Source organism: Pleurodeles waltl, chromosome 3_1, assembly GCF_031143425.1.
Source record: "Pleurodeles waltl isolate 20211129_DDA chromosome 3_1, aPleWal1.hap1.20221129, whole genome shotgun sequence".
NCBI lineage: Eukaryota > Metazoa > Chordata > Amphibia > Caudata > Salamandridae > Pleurodeles > Pleurodeles waltl.
The window spans coordinates 628,314,490-628,337,662 of record NC_090440.1 but is presented as its reverse complement, the minus strand read 5'-3'; the positions used below and the strand labels follow the sequence as shown (position 1 = coordinate 628,337,662).

The 23,173-nt window shown below is 42.5% G+C and overlaps 1 protein-coding gene across 1 annotated transcript in view; it reads right to left on the bottom strand.

The window, feature by feature from the left end:
- The window catches only part of MUC2 (mucin 2, oligomeric mucus/gel-forming), a 181,177-nt gene that overhangs the window by 18,489 nt on the left and 139,515 nt on the right, over nt 1-23,173 (bottom strand). Inside the window, exons 42-49 of the mRNA XM_069223137.1 lie at nt 18,172-18,346; nt 16,678-16,925; nt 13,135-13,318; nt 11,748-11,952; nt 10,529-10,707; nt 9,648-9,717; nt 6,285-6,391; nt 3,062-3,093 (exon numbers count right to left, since the gene is read on the bottom strand). Of these exons, the coding sequence (XP_069079238.1) occupies nt 3,062-3,093; nt 6,285-6,391; nt 9,648-9,717; nt 10,529-10,707; nt 11,748-11,952; nt 13,135-13,318; nt 16,678-16,925; nt 18,172-18,346 (1,200 nt within the window). The remainder of the gene's footprint in view (nt 1-3,061; nt 3,094-6,284; nt 6,392-9,647; nt 9,718-10,528; nt 10,708-11,747; nt 11,953-13,134; nt 13,319-16,677; nt 16,926-18,171; nt 18,347-23,173) is intronic.

The following is a 23,173-nucleotide window of genomic DNA, read 5'->3' as shown; positions in this document are numbered from 1 at the left end:
TTGGCCTTATTAGGGATATGGGGCAGCACAGACGTAGCAAGGTATCAGCAGTTCTGGTAAACATTGGATTTACGGTAAGGAAAAGGGACATCACCCAGAACTGGGGTAGTGCTGCAACCCCATCATCAAGTAAATGGGTTGAAGGAATGACCTGATGCAAAATAATGGAACAAGAAGTATATTGTGATAGGGGCTGCTCAAAGAAATTCAATTAAAAAAGATCTGGGGACCTTAGTTCCCAGGAGAAGGGGAGGGAGACTACTATCTATATTGGTATAGAGCAAGATACACAATGAAAGGGATAAATACCAAGCCACAGGAACAAGAAGGGTGGAAACACACAGGGCAAGACTAGATTTAGGGGTGTGTTAGGAACCAAAGCAAAATACAGGGTGGTAAGGGGCAGAGGGAACATCGGTCTGGAGTATTGATATGGTTGATTCAACATGGCTACATCTGTAAATGTTTTGTTTGCAATATTGTTTGTTGCTTTATGAACACTGTAATGTAACACTTATTCGTGGGGATCAGGGGTTATTTTTGCGCATCCTACATTCACCCACAGCAAGAAAGAGAAAAACACCCAAGAAAAATACCAAAAACTGTGAAAACACACAGCCATAAGAGTAAAATGAAGTACCATGACCAGATTCCTAAAAGTGAAGCTGTCCCTTAAGTGAATCAGTTACCATCCTATCTCTTTGGTTGGTAACTGAGCAATGGTTTGACACCACATTTGCTGTCACAAACAATTGATACATACCTTTCTGAATCTGAATCAGTCAATCAACCTTATTTCGGCAATAAGCCATAAAAAGCAAGGTGGCACAACACACAAGCATAAAAAAAGGTCATATAAATAACACCAAAGTAAAATAAAATATATAAAATCACTTTCAATAAAATTCCAAAAGATCATGAGGGAGTTACATCTCTTTCACATTGAAATCTCATGTGAAATTTACCAGCTCATACCGGTCTCTAATTCAAATTGAACTCTTAATAAAATTTAACACAGCATGGCACAAATTAATTGTAGCTAATTTCTATCAAAAATTCCATTGCAGGACGATATTGTCTAAGTGCCCCCTGATGCAACAATGGAGTCAGAAAAGTCCTTCTTGGCTCTGCATAGAGTGGACAGAATAAAATAAAGTGATAATTGCTTTATTTAGTGACATGATCACAATAACAAGGGGGTAACTCCTGCAGCCAAAAACATTGTGACAGGAAAGCTACTTTAAAATGGATCAGATTAAGTCAAAAATATGTTAAAAGAAGCAGGTGATTTGGGTTCTCTATCCATCTCAAATATGGTTCCACTGCTTTAACCATAACAATCTGCGAATAAAGGTTCACGATTTCATGTCCAGAACACCCCTTAGCCTTTCCTCTCCACAGCGGATTGCATATCTAGCTTTCACAATCAACTTTGCATTCCTTGGTAAACATGTGGCGAAGTTAAACCAATCAATTATACCTAAATTCTGAAGGGCCGATTTTACATACATCAACTACAGCATCTTGTTCACGTTATCTAGAGCTAGACAATCTAACATACAGGCTCTGACTAATTCTGCTTCTGGGTTTTACCAACACTTAATCCACAGTAAGAGTGATGAAACTTGTATTTGATCGGTTATATAAGGGAGGCCCACCTCCTCATGCAAATAGAATGTGCTGTATTTTTGGGGACTGCAAGAAACCGACAGGTAAAGGCATTCTCAATATATTGAAGATTATATGATTTTTGGTAACCTCAAACCGTTGCCCCATAAATAGCTGCAGCAATGCATTTAGCTTTATATAGGGTGATCATCTCTGCCAGGGGTTTGCAGCCTAATAATCTAACAAAATGAAAAATGCCCTCCATATTTCTTTCCAATTGTTGTACATTCACAAAGATGTGTAATTTCCATCCTAGGGAAGAGCTAAAAATGATACCTAAATAACTAAAATCCTTTGTACGTTTTAAAATGTTACCACTCATTCTAAAGTGCATCATTTTCATGCGTAATGGCCCGCAGGTCATGGTATATGATTTTGAATGGTTTACTTTTAAATCCAGGCTTTCCATATATTCAGTATAGAGATCTAATAGCTTCTGCAGTGCAATAGGTGTGCGAGCAATCAGAACAGCATCATCCGCATACAAAAGTATTGGCACGGAATGATCCCCCATATTTGGGACGTCCACACCAGCCTGGGATAAATGAGCTGTAATACCATTAATACACATTAAGAACAGGAAAAGTACTAAAATACAACCCTGTCTGACACCTCTTATGGACTTTATCGGAGACGATAGCTCCCCTAATGGGCCGTATCGAACAGATACTTTTGGATCATGGTGCACACGTCTCAATAAATCCACCCCCATTGTCTGCCTGGTTTTCCATAATTTAGCCCCATTACCGAAGTCAAAGGCACTAAACAGGTCAATAAATGCCATATGGATGATGCCACCCTTGGCCTTAACATATTTACTAACAATCAAACTTAGATTTAGGATTTTCTCAACAGTCCTTATACCTGGCCTGAAACCAAACTGAGCAGGAGTTAAAATCTTGTTCTCTTCAGCCCATGTCTCAAGTCGGGGGAGGATGACCCTTCCCAGTATCTTTGCTGTGAAGTCTGTTATAACAGGCCGGGCACGATTTATCCCCCTTTTTAAAAATAAGGACAAGCATGGCTGTTTTCTATGACTCATGGATTTCCTTTCTGAATCTCAAATAAGAGGAGAAGGATCGTTTCATGCCTCCCCTAGTGTGCGATTCAGAAAGAGTTGTGAAAGCACTTTTAAGAATTGGAAAGACTTCTGACTCCAAAAGGATCTTTTTGCACATTGGAAAATACCTTTTGTGACTGAAAACCCTGTGATTTTGCAAATTGCAGGGTCTGCAACCACAAAGGAACTTTGTACATTGGGGACCCAAAATTTGCCAAGTGACAAGGTAGGTTGTAAGAGGACGTTTGAGCTCCTCTGAACCCTGGAAAAGCTAATACTAAGGAAGACTGGAGTAAAAAGTCAAAGATTGAGTGCTGTAAATTTCTACCATACCTGTCTTGGAACCTTGTCTGGCCCAACACACCCTGTAAAAAAAGACAATATAGTGTAAAAATGTGATCATTAAGATAACGTCAGTACAATGGATATCCATATTTATATGGAAATAGATATTGGAATTATATCTGTGTTCAGCTCCCTGAAGCATCTAATATAGGGTGACCCGACACCCTGAATTTCACTGGACAGTCCTGGTTTTCCGAAGACTGTCTAGTGTCCTAAAGCTTTTCTTAATTTTAAATACATGTCCCAGTTTTTGGGGCAATCCTCAAGTCATCCTGCAAAGCAGATTTGAAATGTATGCTCTCCTATTTACTGGTGCCACTAAAGTCTCAAGTAATTTAAACATGTTATCTGTTTCTTTCAGGCAGCACAGGAGGAGGTTGGCTGCATGCTTCAAACAGAGGAGAAACAGATTGGGGAGAAGGGTAGGGGATCAGGGTAGAGGTAGGGAGGAGGTCCTGCCATAGCTAATTTTTTGCAAGTGTAGCCTCATAAAATGGTGAACGTGTATGCTTGTGTGTGTGTGCGTGTGTGTGTATACACACACACGAACACACACACATATATATGGTGCTTGATGACACGTTTCAGGGCAGGCACACAATCTGGAATTGCTCTTCACATATCTCGGATTATTTTCTGGTGCTGAAAGTAAAGAGGAGTGCTGAAGACACTTGCCATGACAGTTGCTTGGCTGGCAAGGTAATTTACTCATTTATACTGGTGGGGCCTACTGCTGTGAAACCCACTTTGAAATGGATAGTGCTTCCCACTGATCTAATTGATGTCTGTAACTCACATCTACGCTTTGAGCATGACGGAACGCTCATTATCTCTATAAGCTTTCTTCTCATTCCACCACGGTCAACTCATTATTCGTTATCAGTTTTTGACTAGATGATGCACATATCTAATTTCGCTTGACAGCAATATAACTGGGGGTGCCCATGCATGGTGATGAACACATCGAATTTCGAATTGAGAGCAACATGATTACTGGCACTGTGAACTCGGTGACAAAAATACAATGAATGCGTAGGTATACTAGTGTTAATTCTCTTTATACTGTAGGTGTTATTGGTACAATTGTGCTTACCCCTAAAGTAATGCTTGAATAGGCACATTTGTGATAACTTTTTAAATATTGCTAGACTTAATGGTACTGAGCCGAGATTGAGTATTTTTAGTGGCAAAACGTTACCTGCCAGAGCATTTTATAACATACTGCTGCTGTCTTAGGCCTCAGCCTTTGTGACTGGTATAATTGCTAATTTTCCACATTCATCCAAGCACTCCCCCGCCTATTCTTGTATTCGCCCATTCATCCATCAATGAACTAGTTTTTCGATCATTTACTGATGAGCTTTCTGTAGAGATGATGTAGTAGGTAATACTAGAACTATAGGAGAAGGGAGATTCTAGAATGTGGGAGAGGAAGCTGGGAGCTGTGCCAGGGATGCTGCTCATGGCTGTGCTGGAGATGCTGTACATTGGATATGAAATAAAAGAAAGATGGAACTAAACTTTGTTGAAGATTCATCTTTACACTTTCTCACCTATTAATTACTACAATGAGTAGAGTCTGGCATGAACACAAATGATTTTTGGAGTTATTACTCCTTTGATTATTTGTAGCGTAATTGTGAATTCAATGTTAACATGCATGCACAGAGTAAACTCTGCCACTAGAATACATACGTGCATTGTCAAGCTGTACATTTTATACAGAAGTAACCACGCACATCTATTTTGGAATGGCACTTTTCTTATAATTAAAGATGTTTCAATCAAACAGTCCAGAATATTCTTTTTTATTATTACTCTATTATTTTTGTTTTCTCATAGCTTTGCCTCCACAATGCAGGCCTAGTCAACTACTTCCAGCAGTAATGCAAAGCCCTCCTGAAACTCTTAATCTGGTGTAGGATCAGCATCGGTTTAGATCTTGGTGCATGGCATGTCATGATTTTTTAGACATGCTTTATGCCTTTTACTTATCCAGACCAGCTCATATCCATGGCTCCGAACCCGGTTTTTGTATGTCCTTTACAGTTGCCACTGTCAGCCGCGCTCTCCATGGTGATTGGGTTGTGAAGAAGAATTTATTGGCAATTGGAGCATGGTGCCTTTGTGTAATGTAACTGTTGTTCCAATATCTGCTGGTCGTGTATGCACAATATTAAAACAGAACCTAATTTTGAACTCACTTTTGTAACAAGCATTGGCAAAGTCAGTAGGTTTTGCCTCTGCGAAAAATATTGGTTTTGCTAATGTGTTTTAGGGAAGCATGCTTTAAAGTTTAAAAAATGAAAATGAAGCAGTCAATGCTGTGGGCGTCATAGCTCTTTTAAAAAATAAAAATAAATAATACCCGTTGTACAGCAGACATTGACAATACTAATAGATTTTGCAGTGGTGAAACCTATTGGCTTTGCCAATGCCTGTTGTATTTAGGCATGAGAAGATTAAGTGATTTGCCCATAATCATACGCAGGAAGTCATGTATTGACAACATGCTGATCAATCAGAAGCATGTAAATTACTGATATTGTAATGATAACCAAACAGAAGAATGTAAGTTAGAGCAACGCTGTAATGAACCAATTGTAAGTTCAGTTAAGTATTGGGGGGTGGGTTCTAAGCCCCTTTTATTTATTTTTTTAATATAAGAGATTTCACAAAACCTAAAAATGGCAGGATTTTTTTTAAAGTGTTGATCGTGAAATCTCTATATGCTGTGGGACGAGGGCTGAGAGTCTTTAAAGTCTGAGCTGTCTCCGTTTGCCTCTCAAAATCTAGTCACCACAATGCCACTAAAATACTTTACCATCTGTACCGGTGTAGGCCGAGGCACAGCTTGAAAACAAGGGAGGTACCCTGCCATAGTAGTGGTGGAGTGCCTTAAATAGGGCGATCCGCGCCTCTAAGTAACGTTTGTCGATAGGCCTACGTGTCAGAGCAGAAATATGACCGGGAATCCGACGAACTGATTTTTTTAGAATAACAAAAGAGGTATTTTAAGTGCCGTGTAACGTTAAATACCTACTTCGGCAAACAGATTGCATTGACACTTAAAATGGGACTGATTATGTGTTTTACGGACTAATACTGCAGGGCAGCATGTTTTAGTCTGTAAAACTATAGTATGATGCTAGACATATCTGTACACCAACAGTTGCATGCGTTGCAAGACTCCATGGTAAGTGGAACGTACCGCACTTCTCCACGCAGACTTCGACGCCGGCTTCATGGAGCATGGTGCCATCTGGGCAGAAGCAGCCTTCTAGCATAATCTGAGACGTCCTTCCAACGTCATCCTCGCTGTAAGAGAAGTTTAGCATTAATTTCCTCGGGCTGAGACAGAGACCGTAGCAGTGCACGACCATCTAGGGCCAACTGACACTTGCTGGAAATAGGTACAGTGTTCGTTTTTGTTACGCTTCATTTTACTAGTTCATTGTTTTTTCATTTCCACACCTTTATCTAACAAAAACCACAAAGCAACAGTCTCATTAAGCAAGTGAAGAATGTATACTCCCAAATCGAAATGTGTGTTGCCCTTAGTTTTCGTTTTCTAAACTGTCTTCATTTAACTTGCATGGACGTTTGAAGAGACAGGGTGCCCTCTAGTGACCAATAGTGGCAATTGCTACAGGGACAGAAATGCAATTAGAATACAATACCATACAATATCAAACCGACACAGAGATGAGGCAGGGGCAACAGCAGAATGCTGAACGAGGACTAGAGTTGCAAGATTTCCTCGGTTTACCGAGTGCTGTCACTTTCGTGGCTGCTTTGTCTTGTAGCCACAAGAGAGAACCAGGGGTCTGCTCATAAACATCGTCGCCGTTTTTTTCCTTTTTTTTCTTTTTTAATCTAAAAATGTACTTCCAGAATTAGGGCCTGATTATGAAGCTGGCAGTCTTGAGACCATCAGCCTCACGATGGCAGTCAGGACCGCCGCTGCTACGGCGGTCTAACCGCCACATTACGACCTGTACCGCCGTAACCGCCGGTATTGGTGATCCCTACGGGCTCACTGACAGTGGCAGAGGTCAGAGTCAGCCAGGGCAGCACTGCATGCAGTGCTGCCCTGCTGATTACTACCTACTTCTCCGCCAGCCTTTACATGGCATTATCACTGCCATGAAAAGGCTGGCGGAGAACAGGTGCAGGGTTCTCCCTGCCCAACACCCTTGCAATGCTCACTGTCTGCAGTGCAGACAGTGAGCCCTGTGAGGGTGCCGATGCCCCCTGCAGTGGCAGCATTACCGCCGGCGACAATGCTGACACCACTGGTCTGGCGGACAAAGTTTCTGCCCGTCAGCCCAGCGGGAAAGTCATAATGGGCCCCGCGGGGAGGTAGCCAGGATGGTGGAAACCTCCCCGTCAAATGTTCGGCAGATGGGTCTTCTCATCCGCCGAACTCGTAATGAGGTCCTTTGTTTTAGTGTGGAGCTCACATCAGTATTAACAAAATGCTGACCTGTCCAGAGTACCCAGAATCCTGGGAGGAAAGAGGAAAAAAACGAGTACAAATAAAGATATTTCACCTAGTTGCGCCTCCCCTGAGTACGATTTTGACACACTCCTGCAACGTATTCTGAGACCTGCATCACATTCCTAGGTGACTGTCGTTTGGCTGCTGTGCTTCGAGAGTCAAACTCACCCATATGAGGGACAGGCATCAAACTCACCCATAGCCAGTAATAGAAAACTATTTTTCACCCGCAGTGGTATGAAGGTCCTTTAAAATGGTCATGGAACATCATCAACGTCCATGGCTATTCTTGTGGGTTCATTACCACATGCATGGCATACCATACCATCAAGGGCCATCAAACTAACTTTAGAGTGACTGACAGTATACTTGAAAGTCTTCCTTACATACCATTCCCACTCAGTATCACTAAGGACCATTTCATTAAGAGTCACCAGCATTTAGTTTCATTCCTCATGGCTACCACTAGCAGCAACCACCATTTTCACATAGTACCATCGCAACATGGAGTATTTCCACTTAGTACCATCAGTCTAATGGAGTACCCCACTGAGTAATACCAACAAAAAGTACTGTTCACACTGAGAACCATCAGGTACATTAACCATTCCCACTGTGCAACCCCAGTACCATGGACTATTCCCCACAGAACTAATATCACTATTGATAATTACCACTGAACATATATGCCTCCAAAAAACCTTTCACTAAGTAATATCAGTACTACTAATTAATCCACCGCAGCACTAGACAACCTTCAGACTCTCCCCACTGAGCAGTATGAGTACTTTGCACCACTCATACTCAGTACCACCAGCACCTTAGGCTACCTCTATTCATAACCATCAGCTCCATAGGCCATTCCTAGTATGCACCGTCAACACATTTGACTTTTGCTCCTGAGTAACCCTTTTTGTTTCCAGGACAAATCCATGAGTACTATCAACACCACGGTCTTTCTGACTGAGAATCAAGCACATACTAGAGTGTCTATACTGAGGACTGTCAACACCCTGAACCATTTCCACGGAGTAACATCATTACAAAGGACCATGGCCTTTGAATTCCACCAGCATTATGAATTATGTGCATGGAGTGCCTTTGGCACCAAGGATCATTCTACTGCTATCAACTCCATGGACCAATACCACTGAGTGCCAACACCATAGTCTATATCTATTTAGTACTTGCAGCACCTTCGACCATTCCCACTATCATTACCAAGGCCAATTCCCACAGAGGACTCTCAGTGTCATGGAACACTTCCATTGTGTAATATTAGCTGCTAGGATTTATCCTTCTGAGTAAAGTCATCACCAACGATCATTCAATTTGAAAATCATATGTACCACTGCCCATTCCCACTGAAGACCAGGGGCACTATGGATCATACCCACTGAGTACCATCAGTGCCAGGGACCATGCCCACTGAATGCTATTTTTGCCATCACAAATGAGTTCCAAATAATGTTAAACTATTCCTACAAATCCAATCAAGACCATGAATAATCCTCATTAAGTACCATCATTACCGAGGACCTTTCCCCCCTGATTATTATTACCACAGCAGTCCAGCCCCACTGTGTGCTATCAATGCCAATATCCATTCTCACTGAGTACTTTAACCACCACCCACCATTTCCTCTTACCACGTGCCACTAGGAGAATGGGCAATCCTCAGTGAGAGCCATGGTTATCAAGGACCAGCCCTAGTTAATATCATTACCAAGCACCATTTTCACCCAGTACCACAGGCTATTGTCATTTAGACCCTCATCACCAAAATCCATTCACCCTGAGTGCCATTAGAACCATGGATCATTCTCACTTACCATTCCCATTCAATATCATCAGCACTTTGGAACATTCCCACTGCATACTGTCTGGGAATCAGCACTCTCATTTGATCACCCCTTTGTAAATGGAGAGCATGAGATTCCTGACCACTTCTTTCCAAGGATCTTGACGCAGTGCAGATAAGAACCGCTGCTAATGATATGCAGAGTGGTTGTGCACACAGGCCTATTGCTAAATGAGTAGACATGCATTAGCAACCGTCTTAGATCCGTTTACCTGTCTTGGCAGGTCGCCTCCACAGCCGGGCCACAAGGCTTGTAGACTTTATGAGATGGACAGGTTATTGCTAGCCAAGAGGAAAGACAAAGGGATATAAATGAAATCACAATTTTGTAGATCTCCTCTTTCTCCTGTCTGCACTATTATTTCATGATAGGTACTGCCCACTGCCCCTCGATTACTGGACCCAGACATGGTGACCATAAACATGAAAATACCTTTAAGAAGTAATAAATATTGTTAAACGTGGATTGAGATTTGGTTCATGTGCGTATTTTCTGGACTCAAGTGTCTCTCTTCTCTCTGTCCCCATCTCTTCTTTGCCCATCACATTGTTTCGCCATCCACTGCACTTTACTCCTGTCTTTTTCCATCAAATGCCCCATTTCTTTACCCTAACTAACTATTTCTCTTGTTGCATCATAAAGTCATGAAGACATCTTCAGTTGTTTGCTTCATTTACTAACTTTCACAATTCATATCGCACGTTCAGAATCTGCATTTTCTGTTGACCACCGTGCTGATTTAGGAAAAAATCACCCCTATCAAGGATGGCCAAACTTTTCCTAAAATCTCCTTCTCACTGCAGAGTGGCCTGTTCCAAATACTGGGGACACGCTTTGCCAATGAAAGGACTGGATGGCTGGCGGCACAGGTAGTCACATTGCACTTATACACAGTATGTGAACAACTACATGAAACCTTCCAGGCTGACCTTTCTGGGGCACCAGCTTGCCTGATAATCTCCCAGCTCCTATACTTTAAGGCCAACTTCTGCAGATATATTTCTGTGGTCGTCTGGGATCTAACCCATCATGTCCTTTTTTTTCTGGATTTTAAGAGTCCCACGTGCCACCTGAGATGACTCCACTACTTACGACAGCTCTCCATCACCTGGCTCCTCCAGTCAACACAAATGCCCTGGTCGGCGCAGAGTAAGGCATAGCTCTGCAAACTGGCACACTCGATGTTAGTGTTAGGGACGTTGCAGCTGTCAAAGACACAGGCCTGGAAGAAGTCTTTTGGAGGAATAGCACCATGGCACTTCTGGAACGTTCTAGAGAGCAAAGGTAGCGGGTTAGACATAGCAGTTCCAAGAGTATAATCAGTTGGGGCAGGCTTAATTTGAGCTGGTATTTGGTGGAACCCAATAGTACTTATTTTTCAGAAACTGACACTTGTTTTCATCATCTGATATTTTCCCAAAGAGAAGGAATAAACAAACAAAGGGGAAATAAGGAGAAAACGAATGACTATAAATCCGTCACAAAGGTAGAAAACAGAAGAGAGATAAACGGTCAGGCGGGTCTGGTAGCGGATTAACTCGGCATGACGTCGATGTAGGACTTCCGACTCGGCATTCAGAGTGCTGACATGGAATAGCGCCGGCCGCATGCCTCTGAGTAGCGCGTAGGGCACAGGCACTCCTTCTTTTATAAATCAAGCACTGGAGGCCTGCTATAAGTTTAATTCACTGGAGAACATCACCCTTTAAAAGCACTATGTGCTGAGTTGAATGTGCTGGCGAAGGTCAAATAGTGCATGCAAGTGAGATCCAGTAATTGGCCAGTGTTTTTGTCTTACTCTTTAACTCATTTACTGGGGTTGAAGAACACTACTTGCGCCCTGCGCCATGGCATGCATTTATGGAACCTGGGAGGAAGCTCTGCCGCGGGATCCCCGCCAGGATTCAATGATAGTGAAGCTAGTGGCGGCAGCCTGTCCTCCTGTTATCGGCGTGGTTCTTGTGAGATGGCTGCCAGCGCAAGGATGTCTCCGCCCCCTTTGATGTCCCCGAGTGACCGCTGTAATCAGCGGCTGTGAAGCTATTCTGCCTGTCCTGTCGTGACGAGATGTGAGGAACCACTGGGATACTGTGCTCCTGCCTAGTGTTCCGTTTTAAAAGAGACGTTATTAGATTGACAGTATACAGTCTGAGACTGTCCGGTCAGTGTAATTTGAGGGATAGCTCTGCTGTCCAATAGTCTGTAGTTACAAACCAAGGCTCAGCAAGGATACATGGAGGGCCCGCTATACGTGTTTTACTTCTCATTGCATGAGTGATAAGTGGCAACCCCTTTTACATTTCACATTTACCTTCCATTGATGATGTCACAAAGAGGCGAGTACTTGCAGGGAGAGGTGGTAGTCTTGAGCAAAGGAGGCGGTGTGATCGGTTGGGTGCGGCAGTGCGGCTTGTTGGGATCATGAACAATCCAGGAGTCCGCCATGATTTCACAATTGGATAGTATTTCACCGCTGCGTGACCTGCAGTCATCCAGCTGATTATTGGTGCACGTTCCTGCAACACAATGAGAAGACATGTAACCGAAAGTCCATACCATATCATTGAGAGCTTATCTAATGAAGGAATGACGAATCCAGGTTGTGAGTAAGTTGTCTTTTTGTAGATCTCCTCAGAGAGGATTTACAGGCGTTTATTGGCTCGGGGCAGGGGAAAGTGACGAACAGTCCTCATTGCATGCGTCCTGACATCTAACATGGATTGATAAGATTACACATAGTTCATTTAATGCAACTCAGGCGTAATTGTAACACCCCCACTTATCCCATATGCTGTTCTGCCAAAGCACCTTCAGTCACGACTGCAGAAGCCTTCATTGTTTTAATAGTAGGCGCATGAATACAACTCTGCCAATCACCTCAGTATGAGATGGAGTCCCTGTGATGTTTCAAAGCTTGGCCGCTTGCTGCACCTACACGCAGCTCTCCTAATGCACCTCAGTCCCCACTGCAGTCACCCCTGCTTTTATAGTACAAGGAGATGACATACAACTCTGTCAGTGCATCTCAGCAAGTAGCACCCCCTTCTCTGCCAAAGTTTAACAGGGATATGCGAATGCACCTCAGTCTTCCATTATGGAGATCTAGGGTGCCTAGAGTGAACATCGGGGAATGTGGCCATCAAGGGTTTCTCTCTGTTGCCTTGATGTGCTAGAGGATCTTAAAGTGTTTATAGATGACATCATCGAGCTCTAAAGCTCGTAGTACTGTGGTTGACACCATGGAAGAATGCCACTCGCTGTGGCAGCCCCAATAGAGCTCCGTGGGTGGCTATGAAGGACACCAGGGAGCTTTGAAGGTGAGAGTCATAGAGCTTACTCTGTGGATTTGAAGAGCTCGAAGGAAGTGTACAAGTGCCTATGATGTTGTGGAATTAGGGTTAAAGGGGATTGATGAATTGGTCAGGACTTATTGGCAGAAAAACAGCAATAGATTGTCAATAGTTGCAAGGTGCCAGCCTCATACTATTGTAATCTCTTGTTCACTGATAGTAAGTGTTGAGCACTAACGTATGTCCTTGGGGTTTCAACCAATGAAATGAAAGAGTAAAGGATCTACTGTTACAGATGCCCTAAGACAGAAACAAGATGTCTGCCGGCCTGCTCTCCAAAGGGCAAACAAGCGGTCAAATAGAGTCTTAGCCACAGGTGCCGAAGCCAGAGAAGTTAAGTTATCTTACCGCACTGTCCCTGGGTGTTGTTTCCAAAGAGCCTGTACGGTAGTTTGATGCTGAAGGCCAAGCCGTTGTAGGTGATGTTGGCCTCCAGCTCAGGGATCTCCACTACATAGTTGATTCCTGATTGGTAGATTTTCACTCCATATTTCTTGTAAGGCAAGGACACAATTTTCTTGTTCACAAGAACCTAAAAAGATGGTTACTGTTGATTAGTTACAAGAAGTTGCATCAGGTGGACTAGTACATGTCGTAATTGAGCAACAAGATTGTTTAGGCAGGATCTTTGCTTTTGTAGTTTCACAGGGACGGCATCTCAATCAATCTGTTTGACCGCTCACCATTGTTTCGCATACATGACTAAATGGAAGCATCCTAATGTGAAAATTGAAAGGTTAAGCACCTAATTAGAAAGACTGATAACAACGATAACCATTATGACCACAACAGCAAGCATTGCGACAACAACAACAATATTTACAATAACCACAACAATAATATTAACAACAACAATAGCAAGCATAATACCAACCCCAACAACAATATTGGTAACCACAACAGCAAGCATAATGACAACACCAACAATAATATTAATAACAACAAGCACAACAGCAAGATTGACGGCAACACCAACAATAACAATAACAACAATAACCACAGCAGCAAGCATAACGGCAACACCAACAATAACAATAATAACAACAACCGCAACGTATAGCGGTTGAATGGGAGTTAATGTGTGTTCTCCTGTTCATTGTATAAATGTGTTGTTTATAATTCCCCTTATTGAACGTTGACCTTCTTCCCACAAGTGTTCGCTACTTGTATTTTTGCACTTTGCCATTGCTTAGGTTCTCTCCCTCAAATATTAAAAAAAAAAATCCTATTGACCCTATCATTTTCCATGTTTCAGCCGAGATTCCCGTTCTTTAATACTTTGTACTTTCCAAGATCTGGCTATACCTTTTAACAGTTCTAGTCTCGCCAGAGGTGCAGTATTACTCCAGTTTTGCAGCTAGTTCTACTCTTGCATTCATGAGCACCAGACATGAAGACCTAAGTGTACCTGGTGAAATTTAACTCATGCCTTACCTGCAATAACACCCTAGATTTGACATTTTCAGGACTGTACAGGTCACACTTCTAACTTCAGAAGATACATTTTGCATGACCCTGCAGTCTCATGCCAAGCTTATAAAATCATTCCCGTCTTCTCCGCATCTTAAACAGATCATTTGCCTCAATCCATCACCTCTTAAACAAGTCCAATACATTGTCATGTACCTTGCGTGGTCATCTTTGCACACCAACATACATTTTCCATTGATTTCCCTTTTTCTTTAGCACAGGTGGACCCCTCTATTTTGAGTTTTCTGGTTTCGACTCCCACCTCTTACTTTTCCCAGTTTCTCTGGGTATGTAAAGTTACATTTCATGCCCGTGATGTTGTGGTTGCAATATGTGTTTCCCTACAGGACCAGACGGAAATTTTGTCTGTACTTGTTAGTATGGTATTGCAGCATGTCTCAGTACATGATTACCGGATTCATTTTCACTTCACGTCCCTGAAGAGTCCATGAAGTGCTCCGATTCTCTTTAGGTCCTGAGAACCCTTTTGGAGGTGTGTGATTGGAAGGCAGTTGAATGCCGGCTGACCGGCGGGGAAGATGTTAGTTGAGTTGCATGAGGTTCAAGGACATGCTCCAAACATGGCATAATCACAGCACAAGTGTGTGAAGTAGTACAGAACGTGTGAGAGGAGGTGCAGCCACAGACACATAAAGACACATTTTGCGTGGTGCACAGACATTCACTTGTGTTGATAGTGAAGGAAAAAGGCAAGTCTTTCATGCCTTTTAGAACTGGAGGTGGTTGTCAATACTCCTTATTGGTTCTCAAGATTAAATTACTCTCATAACTCTTTGAATGATTTCATGTGCCCATGTATATTTTTACCTGAGTCAGCGGGTTCAGGAATATTGGCTTCATCTATCTAAACAATTCCTGGCATATTTTATTTTATTTAATATCCAAATATGAATTTCCATTCCATACCATAAAGGCCTTATGGGCCAAGCTATGATTCAGAAGAAAATAATAAAAGCCCTCATATCTCTGATCTACATCGCCAGAATATCGCACAGATTGTGGAGATTTTTCTGGCAGATTTGTTCAGACTAAATCCTCCTTGTTAAGGACGTATCAGCCCTGCTCTTCCCTATATTTGATTATATTTTGGTCTCCATACTCATATATGAGATGCACGATTATCCAGTGGTTCCTCATTTTAGGTTGCATTATATTTAGGGTTCTTTCTTCATTTCGACGACCTTACTTTTGTCTTTCCAGCAGCTAACACGGACTGGAAAATCTCTTCATCCATTAACTTAAAGACATTTTCAGACACACTGTTTGCACCTGGCCATTTCTCTAGCTTGCATTTGTCTCAAAATCTACATACAGTTCCTACAATTTTGTCTTTTTACAAGGTTTTCCAATCCTCACCATGGCTGGACTGGGAACCCAAAGCAGCCCTGGCAGTTTTGTCAGACCAGTTCCCGGGTTGTGGGGGGGATGAGGACGATGCACTGCTGCTTTTGTTCTTTTGTTACTGAAGGTCGATATTGCAGCACTGCTGCAAAGCACCCCCCAGTAACAAAACCGGCCCCACCACTGAAAAAACGGTCCCCACTCTTCCAGCCCACCGGGAAAACGCCCGATGCCTGCTACGGCCAGTCCGGCCCTGACCCTCAGGACCCATTGCACATAGTGGAACGTCTTGCAGATGTATGTAGATTTCTGCAGAACATTGAACTCTTTAAGGAATGCAAAGTACAGTATAATGCAAACAGATCTGCTTTCCACCCTCCCCCCTTCTACACACTGTGATTGCCAATCTCCTCATTACTAAACTAGTTCATCAGCCCTTCAATGTGGTCAGCAAAATTGTATCTGCGCCATTGCAGAGGTGGGCATTACGACATAAATGTCTTTCTAATGGAGCGGTTCCTGCCCTCTGTTGTCCTTTCTACATCCTAACCATCTGCATTTTGGAAAGAATAGTGAGGCTTTTGCTACATCAATAAATGGCTCCTCCACTTGCCCCATGTGTGTATTTGAACTTCACAAACCTCTCTTCATACCTTCAATTTAGACCAAACCTTATCGAAAATCCTGCTAAACTTGCTCTCAGAGAGAGTGACAGAAATAACACCAGAATGCATTGTAGCTTCTGGAGGGAAATGAAGCACTATATAAACGCTATAATAAATGCAATATAATAAAAGACAAAAATACGACTCCCAAAAAAATAAAATATGCTGCCTTACCAATAGATAGACTATCACGTGTAGAACAAAAGGTTATAGATTATGGAACACGAGGGAGCTGAAAATCAAAGTTAAAAACTAACAAAAAGTCTGAGAATGCTGAAGCTAAAACCATTCATGTAATAAATAAATATGAGTGTGAGTAGTTTATGCTTGCTGAGAACCGAGAACGCTTCAGTACCTCTCTACATGCTCATCCATGTCAAGAAAACATACGTACCTGCACTTTGATGGGAGCGAGGCTGACTGATTTTATCTGTACTTCCTGGGTTTCATGTGTCACGATGATGGTGCGTGGGCAGGAGACCTTGTCGCGGGCATCACAGTGGTAGTTATCAATGTAAACCCCAAAATTGTCTATTGTCTGCTGAATCTCTTCCACTAGGACGTAGGTGCAGTTGCCTTGGTAGCTGTAGTAGGTTCCATCAAAGGTCTTATAGTGAGGATCTCCCCAGCCTGTGCAGAGGCCTGCGGAGGGATTCAGATCATTGTGGGAGTAGTAATAACAAAAGAGCCCACCAAGAAGAAAGGTGTTTTAGCATGGCTAACAAAATGGGTAATAGACTGGCATTGACACAGTGTTGTATAAGCAGCAGACAGCGAGGGAAACAGAAACCGAAGAGACATTAAAACACAAAAGGCAAAAGGTCCTAAAACTAGAAAACACTGGTCCCTTAGTAATAGCAAGTCACATCGAGTAGACAGGAGAGTGGATACGGGGTTAAAGTTTGCAAAAAGAGAAAACTTGTTGTTATACAGAAAGACAAGGAGCAGAGAAACCGAAGAAGCATGGTACAAATAGAAAAAGGTCCTACAGCACCTACCCTGCTATCTGATGGTATTAAGACTGACATTTGGCAAGTTTGACACTGGCATGCACTTCGACTACAAAGTGTGCAGTTCTGAGTAGGGTGTGACATCATTTCACCCAACAACAAAACCGAAGTCAGACAAATCTTCACCACATGTGTACATTGGGCATACCGACTCCGCATTGCGAAATGTAAATAGGAAGGTATTACTACTGTGGATGTTAAGATTGATCCTCTATGTCTGCTCGATGATTACTGTATTTTTAGAGTTTAAGTAGGTCTGGGAGAAATTTTAATACCGGTGGCGAAATGTGCATAGCTCCCACATTTTGTGTCCTTCCCGAAATTTATTGAAATGTCGTATCAAGCATTTTTGTGTAACTTTTGTGTACTGAAGACGTGTTCACCAAGGGCATATCTCACCAAGAGACATTTTGTGATCTAACAGTCTCCTTACGGTATCTTGCAAGACTTTTTTTTTCCACCTTTTTTGTTAACCAAATTACACCTTAAAGTGAAAAAAAATCATGCAAGATGCTGGCAAGCCATACTTCTACTCAATCACATAAGTGACTTTTTTGTCAAATTTTGGGAAATGTCATAGGAACAAAAATACCCAATTTCATCCATTCCCTAATTTTAATCTGTTAGCCTGCAAAATGCGTTCATCTTATTGTCAAGCGTGATAAACCTCGGACCATCCTATGAGGAGAATTAGGGAAAAATCAGTTGTCCGCTGCATAGGCAACCCAAGTTACACTCCCTACAGCCAGACTTCTGCTTCAGGAATTACTCAAACCAATGGCATATTATGTGGTGAACAAGTAGCTAAGATGTCTCAAGAAATAAGGTAATATGTGCACAAAAAGCTAGATACAGCCGAGATGGCAAAGAGCACTTACAGTCACATTCCCAGTGCCAGCAGCACAGGTCATCGTCAGGCACCGCAACAGGAGGACGACCACTGGCACACTGTATCATTGGTGGAGGCTCACACTTAAGCTCTATGATCTCGACTGTGTTGTTTTCAAGGCACCGAGCCATTGTGCAGTTACACAGCATCCAGGTTTCATTGTGCTGCATTTAATAGGAAGACAGAAGAGGAGGCAAACGAGAGAGAAAGAACAGACGTAAGTAAGAGGTACACACAAATGAAAATTGTCACCATTAGCAGATGTGAGGAGAACAAATAAACATTTAGATATGAAAGAGGAAGAGATTAAAAACGATAACGAAGCAAGAGAAAAAAGGTAGAAAGATAAGAGAGATTGATGTGGATAACATCAAAAGGAATAAAGTAGAGAAAAAATCAAGAGACGAGAAAGAAGAACATTTTAAGGAAGAACATGAGTGTAAAAGTAAAAAGGGAGAAATTAAAATGTAAACATTTAAATTCAACATTAAAAAACAAAGAGTGGGCCACAAATAAATTAGTTGAGGGTTGTATTTGAAAGTTAATACGTATATATGTATATGGTATATGTAGTGGTGCAGAGTTTTGTATGCTATTCATTACCACTCTTTATTGTGGGGAGTGTCCACAACTTATGAAAGGTGGAGTCTGAAGAGGGACAAGATGCACCGCCCTCGGAGAATTCCTTTGAACATAATTAGTACTGTGAGAGATGTTTACATAAAATTCAGCCATCTAAACATACCTCTCGTTTCTTTCCCTCTTACTTGTGTATCCCCTGTTCCCTAGATCCTGGCACCTTGCTCCTTATCTTCCATGCCAGCTCTTCTCTTCCCTGTGTTTAACCCAGCTCGCTTGTCTGCCTTTTCCCATGCAGAGTCTAGACTCCAGCCCTCAGCAGTCTCAGTGGTGCCACCATAGAGCTTTTCAGTGTGAAGGAGCCCTCCTTGCACCTACAGCCTGCATGATAGTTCCACAACTAAGTAGTGTTGCAGGTCTGATGCCAGAGTCCTCCCACCTTCTATCAGGCGCCATTGTCATTCTCCAATCAATGTGCACAAATAGTGTCGTCTCCCTACTATGACTCATATAAACTGATTTTTCTTGTAACGCAGCACCTACCTGTGCAAAGTGTAATAGTGCCCCTGCTGCTTAACAGTTGCCTCCATTGTGCCCCACTCGCTCCTGGACCCTACTGCCTCCACTCTACACTGTCATAAGAGTCTTGTGAATGGGATAAGTACTCATGAGCATTGGCACCCTTATGTCATGAGAATGTTACCCCACTTGTGCCTCTTCTGACACTCACTCGTGGTAGCTGGACGTAAGAGTGCAGAGTTACTGCAGCAACCCCGAATAATCATGCTGAAGTTTAGAAGGTGAATAAGCATTAAAGATGCATTTAATTTGTGTTTTTAACTTCTCACATTTGCTGTGCCTTCCAAGACAGAAGTCAAATGCCAGGCTCTGTCTTCTGACAAATGTATACTTATTTTTTTAGCACGGAAATTAGTGAGACAGTGTGCTCCACATACACCACTGGCTATATGCCACACTTGATCACTCTCCTGCTGGATGGGAGTGATTCATTTGCTACAGTTGTTCTTTCTGCGCCTTTTATGTTTTTTAGAAGCCGGATAACTTCAGAGATATAATATTGAAGGCAGCACCCCCACTCTGAAAATTGTTCCAGCACCACAGCACTCATTCGGTAGCACTGGCTCCCTACCCAGACTTTAATACCTCACTGTGCTGCATAGTGAGTGCCCTTGGGTGAACAGGTTCTGTGAGGTAGGAAGCCTTTCATTATTGATGCTGTGTTGTACCTCCTCAGTGGATGAAGGAAGGACCTGTTTTGTGAGGCAGGAATGCTTGTGCTTCTGCTGGCCAAGCTTTAACTTTTCTATGAGGGAGGGAAGTGTGCACTTCCGCAGACCAGCTGAGTCTGTGTATGAGGAAAGGAGGGTTACACAGAAGCTGCCCAATAAGTGGGACCATTCCTCTTCAAGGCAACCTCTCCCTCGAAACCGCGGTACATCCCGATGATGCTGTGCCCACCCTGCGCTGCTTTCCCCTGGGCTATGTGATACACCCCTCCTGGACTCTTTGTTACTCTCTGAGATCCTGCAATGCTTCGTTATCTGGACCCTGCACTGTACCCTACTGAAGACCTACCAACACATTGATCCCGAGCTAATCCCTGATACTCTTCAGATGTGAGTGTGGTTATATAGGGATAAGGACAGTCAAGCACCTATCACTGAATTTCAGATTGTGTAACAATTGCCTGCGTTGTAGAAAACTGTCTAAGGCCCATCTTAAATATCCTATGGATGGTGACTTATTTACAGTCAATGGCCTAAACATAAATATACTCAGATAATAACTTTTCAATTGTAACGCTTTGTCGAACTCCACAACTCAAGTCAAGTCAAAATGAATTGATTAAGTTCCCTACAGGGATCAATAATACAAAATAGTATTATCACAACCGTACTAAAAGTCCAATAGAACACATACATAAAGTATTAAACCTGTTTAAAAAATATTTAAACATTTGAAATGCATTATTACACACATTTCCATTTGATGGTGACGTTAAAAAATTAAACATTTCATCTGTACTAGTTATGTTACATTTAAAATATAAAGGAGTGACTCATCCATGACGTGCTACTGAAATTACAGGACAAATATTGAGTCGGTGTCTTAAAACTGGAATCCTTCCCTTACATAGATCATACAAGCCTGTAGAATTGTACCAACAACTCTTGTGGGCACTTAGTGGTAGCACCTCTCACCTGAGTAGCAGTATAACCCATCTAACACCATGACCTAAATTGAAGGATAAATACTTGTGTGGATGTGTATCATCTAGAATATGCGGCAGTGATTTATACCATTTTAAATTCATCCAGTGATCAATATCACTTAAGTGGCTTAACCTTGGGATATATATTTTTTTAAAAGCTTAATTTGTGCAGGGGTGCACGTAGATAAAAATACTACCTTACATTCCTGTTTATTTAAACCCAGTTTTACATTTTCGTTAAAAGTGTTATCTTTTTTTTTAGAGTTACAAGAGTTTCCTGCTTCAAAATATCTTTGAGTGTGCCGTCTGTTGTTTGACATAGATTGTAGGCCCAGCACGCTATGTTTGCCGTTACAATGGCATATCAACTTATAACATAGAATTCTAGTTGCAACACCTTCACAGGGACTGCTTGGCTTGTTGAAGCTAATTTACTGAGAATCTTCCCTTCATAGTGAATCAAAATGACCATTGCCTTGTAGGTGTGTATTCTAGAACATATATGAGGATTGGGGGGATGTTTACACTAAATATTTCTAATAAATGTTTAAAATGTCTCTTTCCCGAAGATTTATAAAATTGATGTAAGACAACGGCGTAGACTACGGCCTTATTTCCCAGATGTGTATAGTGTGCTCTGTTATCAAGGGTTTGGCCAAACATGTTTCCACATTTTCTAAATTGGTATACTATTTTACTATTTTCAATGTTATTCCAGCTATATGCCAATGAAATGCACAGCAGTGCTTTTTTTCCTTTAACCTCTTGGGTGCGGAGGATGGCTCCATGCTTTCCTTAACACCAGTGTTTGTGCACCAAGTACGGCTCCATGCCATCCTGGCACAAGAGACAGAAAACACCTCTGGTGTTTACACCTGTGGGATTATTTCCTTTTTTTTAGCCTTGGGTGCTGGGGAAGAACCAGGGCATTTGTTTTTTAATGTAATGATGATAGGCATGCATGGCGCACTGACATTATTACACTGAAAGTGAAATGAGCCATTGCCTCATTTCATTTTCACTGCTTTGGTTCTCAGGGCCATATCTCAGCCTGCATGCACATACGCACAAGGTAGAGGTAGCACTGGAAAGGAGAGGATCTCCCCTTTCCAATGGTACCTTTCCCTAGTGAATCCTTGCTTGAGGATCGCCACAGGAGGGCGATCCCCAGTCAGGAATCCATTAAACTAGCCACCCGGGATTTTCCTTTAGTTACTGGGAGCAGCCCCTTGGGCAATGGTCGCTCCACATTATAGGGGTATTATTTTGGCCATATTCTGCCCTCCTCCCCGGGGGCACATCGGACATATTTTTAGGCCAATCTTCCCCTAAGGGGGGAAGAAAACCACTAGCACTGGATTTTTTTATTTTAGATGTCTGGGAGCAGCTGCTTGGACAAGGGTCCATTCGCATTATTGGGGGCAGTATTTTGGACATTTTCTGCTCCCCTGGAGGGCAGATTGACTATATTTTTAGGCTAATCTGCCCCCAAGGGAGCAGCTAACTACTAGACACGAGGGATAATTATTTTAAATGTCTGGGGATGGTGCCTTGGCCAAAGATCGCTCACTATTATTGGGGCAATCTTTGTTTATTTTCTGCCCCACTGGGGCAATTCAGCCATATTTTAAGCCTGACCTGCCCGGGACAGAAAACCACTAGACAACAGGGATAGTTATTTTAGATGTTGAGGAGCATCCCCTTGGGCAAGGGTCACTCCCCATTATTAGGGAAGCGATTTGACCATGTTCTGCCCCCCTGGTGGCAGATCAGCCATTTTGTAGCCCAATCCACCCCTAACAGAGGCAAGGGGGCAGAAAACCACTAGACACCAGGGAATACATTTCAGTGTGTGTGTGTGTGTGTGTTTGGCTGATGGCCTGCGTGTACTGGTGCTTGACTGGTGTTGTGTGGAGACTTGCGCTTGGCTGGTGAGTGTGGACTGGTGTTTGGCTGGCAATATGTGTGTGTGTGTTGTGACCAGCAGAAAGTCAGTACACACACGCACACTGCCACCGAAACATCACTCCACACATCCCACTACATTCCAGGCAGTGTGATTCTTGTCTGAACTGGTATTTGACTGATGGTGTGCATGGGCTGGCAGTGTGTTGGTGGCTGGTAGCCAGTATGTATATTGACTTGCGTGAGATATGTTTGTAAGTTGGCTGATGTTTGG